General features: G+C 51.4%; 1 protein-coding gene across 2 annotated transcripts; it reads right to left on the bottom strand.

Annotated features, from left to right (window-relative positions):
• Positions 1–627: 627 nt before the first annotated feature.
• On the bottom strand, positions 628–16,059 carry ARHGAP30 (Rho GTPase activating protein 30). 2 transcript variants are annotated; one of them, XM_055587362.1, is made up of 12 exons: positions 15,464–16,059; positions 10,850–10,952; positions 8,558–8,702; positions 7,289–7,371; positions 7,062–7,169; positions 6,188–6,315; positions 5,545–5,716; positions 5,362–5,465; positions 5,208–5,285; positions 4,524–4,922; positions 3,048–3,313; positions 628–2,955 (listed from the first exon to the last, which is right to left on the bottom strand). In XM_055587362.1, exons 1-12 carry the CDS (start codon positions 15,558–15,560, stop codon positions 1,348–1,350), a joined length of 3,291 nt encoding a protein of 1,096 aa, XP_055443337.1. In that variant the 5' UTR covers positions 15,561–16,059; the 3' UTR covers positions 628–1,347. The 2 variants fall into 2 exon arrangements, with proteins under 2 accessions (XP_055443337.1, XP_055443338.1); XM_055587363.1 differs by lacking the exon at positions 15,464–16,059 and having other exon boundaries at positions 8,558–8,698; positions 10,850–10,947.
• Positions 16,060–17,763: the final 1,704 nt, after the last annotated feature.

Below are 17,763 nucleotides of genomic sequence, written 5' to 3'. Positions count from 1 at the left end.
AGATGGAAAATCCCACACTTCAATTAAGACCCAGTCCAGCCAAATAAAACTTTTTTATTTTAATGGAGATACCATTACCAACCTTACAGAATTATTAGGTGGACTAAAAATTAAGAGCATAGATTCTATGCACGTAGGATACCTAGCATTACTGGCATATAAAGAGCATTATGTAAATATAAGTTTCCCTTCCTCATTTCCTGACCACCATGAACCCAGCTCTAGTTTCTAGCTGTAGGTCTCCACCACGACAATTGAGGAAGAACACCCAGACAATAAAAACAGAAGAATGCAACGTTTGACCAAACATGAAAATATAACTATGCGTGCTAAGTCACCTCAGTCGTATCTGACTTTATGACCCTGTGGACTGTAGCCTGCCAGGCTCCTTAGTCTGTTAGATTCGCCAGGCAGAAATACTGGAGTGGTTTGCCATTTCCTCCTGCAGGGGGTCTTCCAACCCAGGGATGGAACCCCCATCTCTTACGTATCCTGCATTGGCAGGTGGGTTCTTTACTACTGGCACCACTTTGGAAGATATGGTATCTATCATTCAAAACTTTAGTGAGAGGAAAAAGAAACCACACAATTTATGTGTAAAAATACAGCATTTATTCTGAGATATTGCCCCTTGGGTCCTGTGGCCCCAACCCCTGCAGAGAAGCAATCCCAGAGCCTGAGTGACGCCATCCCTCTTCCCTAAAATAGGAAGTTATTCCAAAGGAGAAAGAGGAGGCCAGAGAGATCAGCATAAGACCTCGGTTCCTAGACATCCAGGGAGGCAGAGGGTTGGGGAGCTGGGAAGGGAACTAGTCCCGCCAACAAATATTGTGTATTCAAAGAGTTTCCTGGACATTTTTCTCCTAATCTGGAGTTAATAGGAGCAGGAGGTATCCAAGGGACCAAGAGTAGAACAAGGATAGGTAACCTCTAAAAGTGTTTGTGTGTAATGGGCTCCAACCTGGCCCTGACCCCGCTTCTACTCTGGACTTCCATGAAGAGTTCATTGCCTCAGAGGAAGGCAGGACCTTGGCTGGAGTTCCCCCTTCATTCTTCACTTTGAGAAACAGTTAAGTTTTCCACCTACTATTTGTTCCCTTTGGCCAGTGACCCCTCTCTCTGGGGACAGGATCTTGGTGACTCTCAGGAATCTCCTGAGGGATAAGTGCTTTGTGTCTGAGACAAACCCAGGTAAACAGATCAGGACAGTGCTTCCCACAGTCACAAAGAGAAGCGGGAGGGCCAAAACCTATAGAGTTGGACACTACAGCTGCTCAAGCTGCAGATGAAACAGTCCAAGACGCTGGAGACAGCTACTGTCCCTTATGCCCAGTGCTCTTGTCCTAATTACAGTCCCTCACCTTTCCCAGAGTTAGCCTGTGTTTCGAATCCATATGATCGGCGCTGGGGGGACATAAGGGGATCAGGAGGTTGGGGTTCTCTGGGGGGCAGGCTAAACCGACTCCGGGGTCCAGACCCTTCTGTGCCCTCAGCTGGGATCTCCAGGCAGCTAAGGGGCCGGGGAGCGTAGGCAGGGATCAAGCTGTAGGGGGAGGTTTTGGGGATGAGGCTGTAGTCCCCAGCACCAGTACAAGTCTGGGTCCGCCGAACTGCCTGAGCTTCAGTCCTCTGGCGGTCCCGGGCCAGGGCCACAGCAGCATCAAAGGAAAGACTACCCCCATTCCTCCAAGAGGAGCGGGAGGCTCGGGAGCCCCAGGCCCTGTCCCCATCGAGCCGGCCAGGCTTTGGGCATGGGTTTGCTGGTGCCACGTGGATCTTGCCACACATTGCACTGGGCATCTTGGCAAACTGTGGTTTGGGGGGCACCACAGGCACAGAGCGGACCTGTTGGACCTGAACGAGGGTGGAAGCCAGGCGCATGCCCACACCGCCAGCTGAGCCAAGGGGATTGGGCTGCCCCTCAGGATCCATCTCCTCCGGCCGAGGTGGCTGTGGGGTTGCCTGTTCTATCTCAGAGGACTGGGAGTTTCCCTCTTTGGCACTGTCAACCTCCAGGGACTCTACCCGTGACCCTTCAGGAAGGGAACCCTCTTCTACACGTTCACCTCCAGCTCTCTGGTCTCCCTCAGCTTCTCCATGTCCACACTCCCGTTCCTTGCTGATCTCCCCTGCTCCTCCTTCAGCTGCTGCTTCTGGGATCCTGCTGTCTTCGCCATCTCCGTGGTCTTCTCCTGCCTCTTGACCCTCATCTCCCCTTTGTCCTTTGACCTCATCTTCTCTGCCTCCTTCACCCTCTTGTTTGTGTACAACCTCCCAGCTCTCTTCAGCAATTTGGTTTTCCTGGGCCTCATGCTCTGAGTCCTTTCCAGCTGCTACCTGGGCTTCGTCTCCTTCCTCAGCACCTTCCTGTCTCTCCGTCTTTCCTTCCTTCCCCTTGTCTTTAGCCTGCTCTCCTCCAGTTTCTCCCACACCCTTCGCTTCCTCCGTTCTCTCACCCTCCTGCTGACCTTTGTACTCCTCTGCCGTGGCCTCTGTCTCCTCTGTCTCTTCCCCACATCCTTCTTTCAAACTGTCAGTCACCTTCTGGCTCCCCTCAGCCTCTGCTCCTTCCTCAGTGGCCTCTCTGCCCTCCACGCCACTCTCTGGCCTCCCTTCAGCCTCCTCGCCATTGTCCCGTCTGCTTCCAGGCTCCCCCTCGTCCACTCCACCCTCACACAAGGCTTGCTCACCCTCAGCCTGTCCTGAAGCCTCCTGTCTTCCAGACCCTGCCACCTTTTCCTCTTCACTGCCTGGACCCTCCCAGCTTGGGAGTTTGGGCTCCAGAAGGGGACTTAGGTCATCATAGGCACTCAGGAAGACTTCCTCCCCGCTTTCCTCCTCTGTTTCAGGCCTGGGGCCAGGAGAGTCCAGGGAACAGCAGCTGGGAGCCAGGACAAACTGTGCCTCATCCAGGGACAGGTCATCCAGGGGTGGCTCCACAGAGAACTCCTCCACCTGTAAATACAGCATCATGGCTTAGGACTTGGTGGCCCTGTCCACCCTCTGGGTTCCTTAACACCCCCAAACCCAGCACAGCGCCTCCTTACCTGAGGCCCAGCTCCCAGGAGCTCCTCCAGGTAGCCCATCCCAGGGTCTTCCTCCCCAGGGGAGAAGGCTGCTCCTGCTGGTCCCGCCTTGGCCACCTCCCCGTCCTCCACCCCCACCCACTCAGGTTCTGAGCTGCTTGAGTCCTCTAGGAAGGAGAAGGAATCCTGCACCTCCTGGGACAGGCAGTCCTCCAGGGCAGGGGCCACGTCCACTGGGCCCGAGTCAGCCGAGGGACCTGGGGCTGGACTTGCCTCCAACTTCTCATCTGTTGGGAGAGAGAGAGTCCCAGGAATACTAAGGTCAAGACCAGCTCTGACCCTTTCCAAGGTCATTCTTCCTAGCACTGCTTACAGTATGGGCCCAACATTCCCAGCGTAGATGATTCCTGTGGCTAATCCTCTCTGACCAGTATCCCTAACTATTGGCTTATAGCCACCTTTTAGAGCTCCTGCCAGGCGCCAAGCACTGTGCTGGATGTTTTATAATGCATTGCTTTATTTTCTCCACAAGACAACTTTATAATGTCAGGTATGTATCCCCATTATATATATGAGGAAGTTGAGACTCAGAGAAATGTGTCCAAGTGCCGGAAACAAGTGGCACAGCCCAAATTTGAATCCCAGTCTGCTTTACTCTGCAGTCGTTATCCTTACCCACTACCCAGGGCTACCTCAGTACTTCTTATTATTGACACTTAGGAACTGGAGTCAGAGCACAGATCAGATTCCAGCTGTGCCACCTCCTACCAAATTGCTTAACATAAGTCCACTGCTGTAATGTACGGACAATAACAATACCTGAGTCAACACTACGAGAAAATGAAACGAGCTAATGCCTTCAAAGTCCTTAAAGCATATCATAAGCTCTCAATGAATGTTAGCTATTCTTATTCATGTTGTTGTTATTATTTTTGTGATGCACAGGCTTAGTTTCCCTGAGCATGTGGAATCTTTCTGGAGCAGGGAATGAACCCGTGTCACCTGTTAATGTGTCTGTGCTCAGTCATGTCCAACTCTGTGCAACCCAGTGGACGGTAGCCTTCCAGGCTCCTCTGCCCATGGAATTTTCCGAACAAGAATACTGGAGTGGGTTGCCATTTCCTTCTCCAGAGGATCCTCCCAACCCAGGGATCGAACCCAGGTCTCTTGCCTCTCCTGAATTGTCAGGCAGATTCTTTACCACTGAGCTACCTGGATAGCCAACTATTATATCTTCCTACTTTGTACTTAGTAATCCCTACTGTGTATATCTGACACAAATCCCCATTCTTGGGTGTATCACTGATCTAAGGCTGCCAGAGAGCCTTTCTACGTGAAGCTCATACAACCTAATAATATTACTGGATTCCCTCAATCTTGAATTTGGAAAGGCAGCTAAAGATAACCACCACAGTCCAGGGCAGATTCCCAGCTTCAGAGCCTCAGCCTAGAGTTCTAGTCCCTTCTCCCAGTCCTTGGCAATCCTTGGGTCCTCACCTGGGGGGCCAGGGCCAAGGCCAGGGCCAGGACCGGGGCCAGAGGCAGGGCTTGGCCGGGGCTGTAGGGCAGGGCGTTCAAGACCACGGGCAAATCCCGCCAAGGAGATAGAGATGTTGTTTGAGGATATGTTGAGCATATTGCTGATGTGTGCTGGGAGGTTGACATCATAGGGCTCTGAGATATGGACACCAGCACGGCGCTCTGCATGGCTGCTGCCCCCAACACGGACTGCTGACCGCCCAGGTCGTGGTGTGCCAGGCTCGGAGCTCGTGCCACCCAGCGCCTCTGGGTCGGGCTCCTGCTCACACTCTGCCGCTTCCACGGAATCATTCTCCAGGCTTTCTGTCAGCAGTGGGCCTGGCCGAGGACTGTTGGATCCGACCAGCCCCTCTGGTTCTGTGGAGGAGAGAAAGGTAGACCATAACCTCCACCACAAGGGGCCTGGACACACCTCAGAAAGGCTCTGGAGAGTGCCCTCTGTTTTGTCTATAGCTTGGAAGGCACCAGGCCCAGCTTCCCTTAGCCACCGCTGCCAACCCTTCACAACCAGCTGAGCGGAGGTCACCCCACCAACACATATTTAGGAACACCCTCCCCTCCCTGGAGATGGAGTCACTGGCCATCCCTACCCTTACACCCCCCTCCCCCCCACCAAATACACGAGTGCACACCTATACTCACCATCACTAACCCCAGCCACAGCACTCAGCGAGTCCATGCTCTTGGCTGGCCGCAGAGTCCCCTTATCAGATTTGTCCTCTGCAAGACAGGGATGTGCATAGAGCCAGGACCTAGTGCACCTCAGCAGAACTCCCCCAAATCTCTGCAGACTTACCCCTGTCCTCAGCCCCCCGTGGAAGTTTGCGTTTGGTCTCATGGCCAGAGCGACCCAGGTTGAAGATGGATCTCCACTTCCTGACCTTCAGAGACCCCTTCCTCCTGGAGGGAATGGAGAAATCACTGCAGTTGGAGCCTGACGGCCAGTGCAAGGGAGAAGGGCCCAGGAAGAAGGCCTTACTTATGCTCTGCAATCTCTATGATGGTGTGGTAGGGCCGCATCTGGGGGGGTCCATCACCAGCCTGCAGGATGCTAGGCAGATTGTAGGGCAGGGACCGTGGCATAAGGTCCTCAGGGCTGCCTGACACCCGGACCCCTGGAAGTGACCGCCATCCACTTTCCACTTCACTACCTAGGAAAAGAAAGAGGAATTGGCCAGCCCGGAACAGAAAGAGGGCTTCGGGTACCCACCCCCTAACTGCATCCTCCCACTCACTAACTACCAAGGTAGGGGATATACCTGGAGGTCAATCCTCTGTGCTCAAGAGGAAGTCCTCAGGGACATAGAGGTCAGGAGATCCCAGGACATTCGCCCAGTGGACTGGGGGTGGGAATGATCAGTCACTAGCCTCGAGAACTGGGATGGGTGTTGATTAAGAGGTCAAGCTATGCCCTAGACTGAGAGTGGAAGAGGCCCGCTCAAGTCCTGACTGTACCATTCTTCTGCAGGGTCTTCTCCACAAGACCATAAGAACTTAGGAGACTCAGTCCTGTCATCTGCACAGCGGAGAGACTGAACTGGATGATCTTGGAGGCCTTCTCTAACTCTGACGTGACTCCCCAGGCAGAGAGTGGTGATGTGGGGGGTGGGAAGGACACTGACCAGAGAGAGCAGCACCCCCAAAAAGCTGGTCCACATGCGTGAGGATGAACTCGACGACGATGGACTGCACACGCACCTCCATGAAGGCTGCCGTCCCATTGAAGCCTGAGGCCTCTATGTCCTTAGACCTGTGGAGGTGTGGAGTTATGCCCCGCAGCCCCACCGCATCTCCCCATTCAAATTCTCCATAAAAATACCTTATACCCTTTCCTCTGCATGCCATTAAACCCATTCCGTCTTTTAATCAACATGCATGATTCAAGTCTCAAAGGGCCACTTCCTCCCGGAAGCCTTCTTGGACACCCTCCTCAGGATATTAGTCTCTACCTCCTCTGCCCACCAGGGTGCCTGTGTATGCACCACAGGGAGTGACATGCAGGCTACTTCTCCAAGATATTTGCTCAACAAACATTTGACAAGGCCCATCCCACCCCCACCTCCCCTCAACCCCCCACAGTCCCCCAGCTCCCACACTCTGCACCGCCCCCATCTCCTGTCCTGCTCCAGTCCCTGAGCTAAATGACCACAGTATAAGAAAACATAAAGGCCCAGAAATTCCCTGGTGTTCCTGTGGTTAGGATTCTACCCTTCCACTGCAGAGGGCACAGATTTGATCCCTGGACAGGGAACAAAGACCCTACATGCTACTCAGTATGGCCAAAAATAAAAGAAAACACAAAGGCCCCGTCCTTAGGGACTTTACTCAAGCTCAGAGAAAGGGCTCGCATAGGTGAGCTCTAGACCACACTGTGTAATCCTGAGCCTTCCTGTTCTCACTGGGTGAGACCCCTCTCCAGTACCACACAGCCACACTCCATCCTCAAGCAGCTCCCCAGGGGCTAGGCTCCACCAGGACACCCACACACGCACCCACCTCAGCAGGTTGGGGGCCCACACGATGGCCAGGTTGCGCGCATGCATGTTGGTCTGGGCGCTGAATGAGGCCATGTGCACCAAGTGCCTCATGAGGAACTCCAGGGTCCTGCAGAAAGGGGGCGTCATGGGGCCAAGCTCACACAGGGTGGGGGCCAGAAGAGAAGCGACAAGTCAAGGCCCCAGGTAAAGAGAGAGCCCGGGCTTAGCGGGGGGAGCCCCACACACCTGTAGTTGGGGACCGGAAGTTCTTGAAGCACCTCTAGGATCTTGACCAAGCGCTCAGGTTCCAGTTGTACCGCCACAGCCTCCTGGTTGGGAGCAAGGGGCAGGAGTCGGTGACCCAGTGCTGCCCCAGAGTCCTCCCCAGAGCTCTGAGCCAAACTCTCAGAAACAGTCTGTGCTCAACCCCACGCCGTCCCCCAACCCTGGATCTTCGAAGCACACTGAAGTAGCAGACGGAACTTGGGTTCCACAGAGACCTGCCGCTGCCTCTTGGCTATGCCACTTAGGGCTTTGTGACCCTGAGCAGCTCCTGCCACCTCTCCGCCTGAGCGTCCTCATCAGCAGTGCTCTGGTACTGGAAAACACTCGGGGTTTCATCCTGTGGGCGCGCCAGGGGCTGTGGTTTATTTCAGGGTGTCCGGGAAGACCTATGCCCACCCAGCTTGGTCTATTTGGGCTGAATGGCATGCCCTGGCTGTTTAGGATCTGTAAATGATGTCATGCTCAATAAAATGCAACTTAATTTAAAAGTGTTACTCAAGGCAGTTCCCTGGGGGTCTCCCGTCTCAGTGGTTAAGAAGCTCTCACAGTCGGGGACCCCGTTTCAATCACTGGTTGGGGAGCTAAAATCCCATAAGCTAGAAGGTACAACCAATAAATAAATAAATACTTTAAAAAATATAAGTAAAAATGTTACTCAGTTCAAAATAGCGCTTCTGCCATGTATTTTCTTTCCCTTTAAAACATTCTTTATGTATTTGGCTGTGCCGGGTCTTAGTTGTGGCGTTTGGGATCCAGTCCCTTGACCAGGGATTGAACCCTGGGCCCCTGCACTGGGACCGGGAGCCCTAGCCACTGGCCCACCAGGGAAATCCTGTCATGTATTCAAGAGATGTTCAACACACAAATCACAGTTCACAGAAGGGCACATTTGAAAAACATCTGGCTTCCTGAAAGTGTTCTCATTCTCTGAAATGTAGGGAAGCTCTGGTCTAGGTGATTTCCAAGGGCTTTCCAGTGTCTGCTCCCACCCACCCCCGCCCCCCATCTCCCCCTGCACTGGGTGCGGTTTGCAGGCCTTGGGGAAAAGAGGGGCGGGGGAGGGCGGAGATGGCAGGACCAGGAGACTTGTAGGGAAGGGTCTTGTCGTTTCCATGTGGTCTCCGCCACGCGGGGTCCCTAGGACTCTGTCTGGCGTTAGACTCATCTGGGGTGTTGCATCAGAGCGGCCACCCTCAGCCTTCTCTCCCACTCCCCTTCCACTCAACTCACAGCAAACTTGTCATAGAGCCGGTAAGTGAGCAGGGGGTCCGGCAGCTCTCTGAAGTAGGCCTTACACAGGGAGGAGACACAGTGAATGTCCTGAAGGTAAACATCTCGCCGCAGGTCTGGCTTCCGTTCAGCCTCAAATTCCTGCCTGGGGAGGTGCAGAGTAGTCAGGAGTGGCGGGGGTCTGGGGCAACGTGTGGACAGCGGGAGCTGTAGAGATGGGCTCCAGGCAGGGTCGAGGGCCAGCATGTATGAAACTTGAAAGGAAGAGGTTGGGGCGTGTATATGCGTGAGGCAGCAAGCTTAAGGCATTGTTCTTGTCAGCATGCAGTTGATGTGAGGTGGATGAGTGGACCTATGCATGAACAGGATACATGTCAGGATGTAGAGGCGTCAGCGGCAGCATAGGGGTATGTAGGAATCAGAAGTGGAGGAATGAGCCTAAAATGTGTGTTCCTGGCTACATGCAAAGATGGATGCAACTAAGTCTTAGAAGGAAACGTAAGTGTAAATCTTCATGACCTTGGACTAGGCAACAGTTTCTTGGATATGACACCAAAAGCACAAGCAACCAAGGAAAAAAATACATAAATTTAACATCAAAGTTACAAACCATTGTGTGAGAAAGGACACTATCAAGAAAATGAAGAAAACCCACAGAACGGGAGAACATATTTGCAAGTCATAGATTTAGTCAGTATCTAATATTCAGAATTCATAAAGAACTCCTACAACTCAAAACAGACAAATAACCTAATTTTTTTAATGAACAAAGTTGATGAATAGACATTTCTCCAAAGAAGATATACAAATGACTAATAAGAACACAGTATTTGACATCATTAGCTATTAGGAAAATGCAAATATAGATGAAATATCACTTCACACCATTATGGTGGCTATAATCAAAAAGACACACAGTAACAAACGTTGACAGGGATGTGGGGAGATTGGAACCCTCATACATTGCTGGTAGGGATGTAAAATGATACAATTGCTGTGGGAAATTGTGTGACAGTTTCTTTAAAAGTTCAACATAGAGTTACCATAGTGATAGTGAAGTAGCTGACTCTTTGCAACCCCATGGACAGTGGCCAACCAGGTTCCTCCGTCCATGGGATTTTCCAGGCAAGAATACTGGAGTGGGTTGCCATTTCCTTCTCCAGGGGATCTTCCTGACCCAGGAATCGAACCTGGGTCTCCCGCATTGTAGGCAGACTCTTTACAGTCTGAGCCACCAGGGAAGTCCCATACCATAGAGTTACCATACAACCCAGCAATTCCACTTTTAGGAATATACTCAAGAGAATCGAAACCATGCTGCTGCTGCTAAGTCGCGTCAGTCAAATCTGACTCTGTGCGGCCCCACAGACGGCAGCCCAACAGGCTCCTCTGTCCCTGGGATCCTCCAGGCCAGAACACTGGAGTGGGTTGCCATTTCCTTCTCCATTGCATGAAAGTGAAAAGTGTCGCTCAGTCGTGTCCAACTCTTAGCAACCCCATGGACTGTAGCCTACCAGGCTCCTCTGTCCATGGGATTCTCCAGGCAAGAGTACTGGAGTGGGGTGCCATATATGTCCACACAAATACTCGTACGCAAAATGTTTATAGCAGCATTACTCATAACAGCCAAAAGGTAGGAACAACCCAAATAGCCATCACCTGATAAATGGGTAAACCAGATGTGATAACATCCCACAATGGAATATTTTTCAGCCATAAAAAGAAATGAAGTACCGGTGCATGCGACAACATGCATGAACCCTGAAAACATGCTAAGTGAAAAAAAGCCAGCCATAGAAAGTTACCATTATATGATCGCATTTGTGTGAAATGTCCGGCATAGGCAACTCCATAGACTGAAAGTAGACTTGGGGCTGGGGGGGAGGGAAATGTGGAGTGACCGTGGGTACAGGGCTTCTTTGGAGTTGATGCTCTGGAATTAGTGGTGGAGGTTCACAGCCTTGTAAATATACTAAAAACCATGGAATTTTACATTTTCAAATGGTGAAGTTTATGGCTGGTGAATTATATCTAAATCTGTCCATAAACCTGGGTGGGTACACATGGGAGTGGAGGAGTGTGTGTATGTGTGTGTGCGCGTGTGCATACACATGCGTCTGTGCAGGCTAGCCTGTGGGAAGTGTGGGGCATGGTGTCAGCCTATCCTGAGGAGACTAGAGCGCATCCCTTGGACAGTACCTATCACCTGTGTTTCCTTCTCCCCAATTCCGCTCACCCCTCTGGCTTCCTGGCCTCATGGCTGCAGAGCCCTCCCCTCACTGCCTGACTCACCGGAGCTTCTGGATGTTGGAAGAGACCCCTGAGAGGCGGTAGATCCCATCCACCACTCCATACTCCTCCACAAACTCTGCACAGCTCCTTAGCACCTGGGGCACTGGGGACACAGAAGGTGCAAAGAAAAATCAGAAGGTTTGGGAGATCAGAGATCCCAGAGCATCTGAGAAATGGACACATCAGGAAAGGGGGTTGGGGAGATAGAAGGCAAAACTCATGGAATAAACACTTGTCAGAAAGATTCTTGCAGGATATCAGCTCCAGCCTGCCAACCTGTTATAATCTCTCTGCCCATTGGTTCTAGAGTCTTGGCATAAATTCCCCCAGTGAGGGTGAGATCACTGCCTCCCCAGACTGCCCATTCCCATTAGAAAGTTCTGCCTTTGTTGACCTGAAATTTCTCTCTCTGTAATTACTAGCTGGTACTACAAAAATTTTAGAGGGACAGCAATGCAGTTGGAAGAGGTAAAAAACTGGTCTTCAAAGTGCATTTACTAACACTCTACAGAAGTGAAAGGAACATTAATTCTTCCAACCAGGATGGAACAAGAGCTGGTGGGCATTATTGTGAAGTACCTCCTCTGGTTAGTGAGTGCATGGATGTTAGATCTATCACAGGAAGGTACACAAAATTGTAACAGACCTTCAAACTGGTCCGTTCAGGAGAAAAGCACCTATGTGCCAAGCACTGTGCGTTAGACATGAAAACAGAGGATCAAAGAAGTAATGAGTGCCCAGTATCAACCTGAGAGAGCCAGAATTCAAATCCAAGAATGCAAAAAATTGTGTTATTTCCCCCTGCCTTGGAGCCTTCCCCAGTTACTGGACTGTAAGCCCCTTAAGGACAAGATCTAAGTGTAACCCATCTTGCTTTCCCTCATTTTATCTGTTATGGTGTCTCAATCATGGGAAAACCTCAAAAACCATGTGTTGAATCTCATCTCCACAAGTCCACAAAGGTATTTCTCTAAAGTACTTCCATGCTTGAAATCCTTTGCTACATATATACTCTGCTCCACCCCAATCTTCAACGCTTAGCTTACAAACACAGAATAAAATAAAAACTCCTCAACAGGTATACTGCATAAGACCCTTCACAAACCAGATCCAACTGCCATCCAGCCTTACCAGTTCCAGCCAGCCCCCTCTCCGCACGCCGCCCCGCCCAGTAAATCCTATGGTCCAGCCCTTTGCTGTTCCTTGAACAAGCCTTGGTACCATCACTCATGTTTTCCCTTGCTTGGATTGCCTTTCTCACTGTCTCTGCTTGGTGAATCCCTATGCATTCCTCAAAACACACCTCAGACATCACTTCCAGTTCTAAACTCTTTGCTGATATCTGTATTATAGTTCCCACGGTCCTTTGTTTATATCTGTACTATAGTGCTTATTGTACTTTGTTATGATTAGTATATTTTGTATCTATACCTTCTGACAAATAGTAACATCCTCCCCAGCATCTAGCACAGTGTTGAAACAGAGCAGGTGCTCAACAGATGTTTATTAAATTACTCAACGAATTAGTCAATGAATTGGAGATTTAATAGAGAATATTGCCTAAGACAAAACACTGGGTCCAATTAACTGAGATGCAGCAGAGAAAACCCTGTCTTGTGTGCATCCGAAAAAGATGTGCTTCTCCTAAGCCACCTATATTTTTCATGTGGGCTTTATGAATTTTATATCTGATTATGTTTACCTCTTTAACTGTCAGGAAGCCCATATCTTGGAACCATACAGAACTACTTGAAATGCATTTCTGGGCACCGAGCTCACCCTACTTGTTTTCCCTTCACCTTAATTCCTTCAGTCATTTATTCTTTTTATTTGGCGTTTTGGAAGTCATCCATCCCAAGCTCACTGTGGAATTAAGTAAGTTAGAAATACAGACTGAAGAAAATAATAAATCCATCAAACACTATTTTAAACCCTTCTTGTATGACCTGGTGTCCACACCCTTTACCCTCGTGCACCCCAGAATGAGGACTTGGTAGGAGAAGGAAAGCACCAAGGCTGCACAGTTTTTTTGAAGGCTGCAGAATTTAAGGAAGCACTCACTCTTAGGGTCATGCCAGAGCCAGCTGTGCACATAAATGATCTTGAGAGTGAATGCCTCCTTAAGAAAGAGGCACCTAGGGCACTTGCCTGGCCCTGAGCATGAGAGCTTCCTTAAATTGTGCCCTCGTCACTTCTCTTGCCTCATCTTAGTCCTGGCCCTACAGTTTGACATCCATCGCTTTAGGATCTGGGCCCATTTGCCAGGGTCTCCCAACCTCAGGTTCCCAGCATTGAATGCTCCTCATTCAAGCTGTTGCTCTACTCTAATGCTACCCCAGCTCTTTTAGCCATCACTCTGTTAACTCATAGTTTGCTGTCACCTAAATCCCAAGCTCTTTTCACATGAACTGCAACCAAGTCAGGTCTTCCCCATCCTTATCTGTTGATTTTTGAACCTCCAGAGGAGGCCTTGAAAGAAGACATCGAGAGCCTAAGGAGTCAAAGCCATAGAGGAAATGGGTCAAGGAGATGGGGGAAGAGATAATAGGATCAGAGTGATGGAGGAGTCAAGGAGACAGAGATAAGAGAAATGGGGTCAGAGATAAAAGACTCAGAGTTGGGGTGGTAGAGTCAAACAGAGTCAAAGGGTGGGTCAGGGAGGACGGCCTGAAGCTTAGAAACCCGGAGAATCAGAAACCTGAGCAAGGTCTCAAAGAGTTAAAGTTTAGGAAAAGGAAACTCAACACACATAAGGGCTTAGGAAGGAAGAGACCTACCTGAGGCAAAGAGCTGGGAGAGGTTGCTGAAATGGAGCAGAGCAGCAAGGATTTGGGAACCCAGGATAATCAGGATAAATTAACCAGAAACACAGCTTTCCACTGGCCTGGACTTTCACTTTTGCTGTGTCTTAGCTTAAAGAGAGAAGCGGTTATGGCTTCTCTCTATCCTTCAATTTTCCACCTGTCTGTGCTAGGAGGAGCTGGGAGAAGGGGAGAAGGCTGCAGCTGCTGCCCTGCTGCCTAAGATTCTCCTCTACCCTTGGATTCAGATGTGGCTTTGGTGAAGGGCAGGAGGTGCTTCTCTCTCTCTCTCTCTCTGGGATTCATTAGGATCTGGACACAGCAACCTGTCTGTCCCTTCCAGAGAACATGCCCCGCACCATCTGAGGCCAGGAAGGTTACAGGAGTGGGATCTGGGTTGGCTGTGGGGTCAGCGTTTCAACATGAGGTTGGCAGGGGGTCCACAGGGAAGGACAGTGCCAGGATGAGGAGGCTGAACCGAGGGTTTGCAGAGAACTAGAAGAACATCAGCCCCAGCGAAAGCATGTGGCCCTCGGCCAAGAGCCATCTTTCTCAAGATTGTGATTCCTCTTGTCAGCCCTGCGCTGGCTGCTGGGCTCTGCCCCATGAGAAGAGAAAGGTGCAGAGAAACCACTTCAGCTATTGTACACCCTTCCTTGGGGCCCGGGTTTTCCCTTAAGCGAGGCCTGTGGGGATGGGGGCCTCTGGGGGAGGAGAAAAGGGGAAGGAGGTGTCTGGAGACACAGGGGCGGGCCTAAGAGCAGGAAATGAGCTGGGACCCACCGTCACCCTGCCTCCACTGCAGGCACCACAGCCCAGAGCAGAGAAGAGGACAAAGAGGAAATGACAGATTGGGGTGGGGTTGGGGGGGGAGGCAATAGAAATCGTGTCCTTCTTTGGGAGGAGCTCAAAGTACCAAAAAACAAGCTGGGCTGGGCAAGTCAGAATATATGCATTCAATTCCAAGTCAAATCAAGGAATGTTTCTGAGTGTCTACTCCACACCAAGCATAGTCGGGGGCCAGTGTTGTTCTGGCCCTGCTGGTTCCCAAGCCCCTCCGAGGCAATCCAGGCAAGGTGCTGTCCACAGGCAGTCCTCACGCCCACCTTCTTTTGTACCCTCCACCCCCACCTTCAAACCAGGCTCAGGCCATCCCTCTTACTCTTCTGGTGTTCCCCATTTTAGCAGCATCTCGCCTTACCCTCCACTTTGAACCTGCTTCTCCTTTGCACAGGGAGAACCAGAGAATCACAGAGACTGGGGGAGGGGACCACCCCTACCCCACATCTTCACCTGTGGCCCAGCAAGGCTGCAAAGAGACCAGAGCCCCGTAACCTCTTCTCCTCCAACCAGGAAATCCCCGTCCTTCCCATGTACCACCTCACCCTCTCCAGGGGCCCTTCTACGCCTTCTTTCATTCAGACCCAAGGACCGTCCATGCTCCTCAGCCACTCATTTCCTGACCCTGTCCCCTCAGCCTTCCTCTCCTGTCCCATAGCTATCATCTTCTCACCGCTACTTCTTCTCCCTCTCCCGGGTTTCCAGTTTTTCCATCCTCTCCTGTCAAGTGTCCTCATTCTCATCCCCAGGCTCTTCACCCCAGGCAGTCCCACGGAAGAGCTCCTCGGCCTTCTTCACCAAGCCACATTTCCTGCCCTGCCTACGCATCAGCCTCCTGGGGGTGACCCCACGCCTCTGCCCCTTCTCCACGAGCTCCCAGAAAAACTGCTTCTGTACCCTCAAATTCGATCAGGCTGGAGAAGCCCCGTGCCTCTCCATCCACCCAACAGCAGCTCTGGGCTAGCCTCCTTACCCTCCTGGCCTGAGTGCTGCAGGTGCTCCTGCAAGTCACACCCAAACACCCGCTCCTTTGAGCTGCCCTTCTTCTTTCCTTTCTGCCGAGACTTCATGGCCGGAGCCCCAGGGCCCTGGCCCAGCCACCTCGGTCCCCCAAGACCTTTGCCCTACCAGTCCCCCATGGGATCCCAAGCCAGCCTCTGGGCTTGGCCTGGCCCCAGGGGGGCAGGGCTCAGAACTGGGGGTGGAGAGTGGCCTGGGCAATGGGCAGCAGCTCCTGCCTCTGGGGCCCCGGCCACACGGAAGTAGCTGTGGAAGAGGAAGCTGCTAGGACCCCGGCAAGAAGCTGTGTCTCGTGGCCGGGACTGGCACTCGTCCTTCTCGCCCTGCTCAGCCCTGGGGCGGCAGGAAGCCGTGCAGCTCCTTAAACCCGCTTCCTGTTAGAGCATCTTTGCAACCACAGGGCTGGGGTGGGGGAGGTAGCTGACATTCACATCCTCACCCATTGCTGGGCCTCTGCTCATTGGTCAAGAGGAGGTGATGTCAGAGCCCTTGGGTGGGGTGGTAGCGCCTGGGGCACAAGCAGGTGACTGGCACTCTTAGAGACAAGAATCCTGGGGTCTGAGGTTGATACCCCAGAACTGCCTGGGAGCAGAGCAACGCAGGGCTGTGCAGGGCACACCAAGGAGGCAGGAGGCCGAGCCTCCGATTCTTACAGGCCTGCAGTGTCATTCGAGCTAAGCCTCGGTTTCCACACATATGAAAAAATGAAGAGTAGACTAAGATGACCTTTAAATCCTTCCAACTCTAATATCCTGTGGAACCCATCTGAGTTTTGGGTTCTTTGACCATAAACATTTTAAACTGCTGTTTACTTTCCAGGCCTGTTGTAGTAAGACTCCAGTAAAAGATAAGATATAAAATACTGTCCAAGTGAGTTACTGCCTATTCTGGAACGGGTCTTCCCTTCCACTGTCCTACCTGGGGACTCTCAGAGATGGCTCAAGGTCTGGTGGAGACCATTTCTCTCCCCGTCCCTCCCAGTTCCAGGCATTCTAGCTCCTCCCCAACTTGGAAGCACAGGGAGGATGTGCTGAGACAGAAGAGTATTCAGTATTCAGGATTTACACCATTCAGGGAGCAAGACAGGAACCAGAAAGAACAGGTTTTATCTGTTTATTTAAAAACAGAATATCATTTATGTACAACTATGCACATATTTACACCAAATGTACATACTAGAATTCCATTATCTTCAGGTTCCACATGCAAAGTCCTGGCTGGCTGGAGAGCAGGGGACGAGAGACACTCCTTTGGTCAGAAATCCAGCAGAGTTCAGGCTGAGCAGGGTTTGGCACTAAATCTAGGTATCCTGGTTGAATGTATTTGGGTCAGGCAGGCAAAAAGGGACCTCATCTAATCCCAGCCCCCACCCAGCGAAACTGCTGGAAGAGCCCCAAGTTAGTGACCCTGAGACCCCTGGGGAAAAGGGGATATTCTTGCTCCCAGTAGCTCCTTCACCTCACTTGAACTCCCACCCTCCCTGGTTCTATTATCACTATTCTCTCTCCCCTACACCATGACTAAACCAGGAGCCCTTGTCACCAAGTCCTAGTGACCCCCCACCACGGGACCACAAACACCTGTGCACGCAACTAAGAAACCATGAGCCTAGGGGAAGAGCCGAGGAACCGCTAGGGCCAAAGACCTTACTTGTCCTCCCGTTACCAGTAACTGTGGGGCACACGCGCCTCCTTCAAACTCCATCAGATCTTAGTCTCCTTCCCAGAAGGCTGTCCAGACTAGATGCCTCAGAAGGAGCACCTTGAACCATAGGAATTAACCTCCCGGGGTCAGGCCCGAGCAAGGTCTAGCTTTGCTGGATTCCTATGTAGGCTTATGACTCTTTAAGCAATCCTTGTAACGATAAACATCCAGATGAGTCCAAAGTTTTTAAAAAAGTCTTTTCTCTTAATGAGTTTGGGGCAATATTCCTTAAAGAGGCTCCCCTGTGCAGGCTTTTTTACAGAAAATATGTACATGCAACAGGGCTAGAGACCACCAGAGGGCAGTTTGAGCTTCTGGCGGACCCCGGCCACTGCTTCACACTTGCCCCAGCGGGTCCCAAGTGGTGGGAGCCCTGCTCCCCAACTCAGGAGGCCAGATTCCAGCTCCAGCTATGCCCGCACACCTGGATCTGGCCAAGTCTCCACCTCCCGCCTTGAACCTCTGCATCATTAATACTGCTCTGGGGTCTGAGGAAAACACCTGCATTTTACAGGCAAAGGTCCCACGGCCGCACGACACACAAGCCCA

This window comes from Bubalus kerabau, chromosome 6, assembly GCF_029407905.1.
Source record: "Bubalus kerabau isolate K-KA32 ecotype Philippines breed swamp buffalo chromosome 6, PCC_UOA_SB_1v2, whole genome shotgun sequence".
NCBI lineage: Eukaryota > Metazoa > Chordata > Mammalia > Artiodactyla > Bovidae > Bubalus > Bubalus kerabau.
The sequence above is the reverse complement of the archived record's forward strand: the minus strand, read 5'-3'. Positions and strand labels throughout refer to the sequence as shown.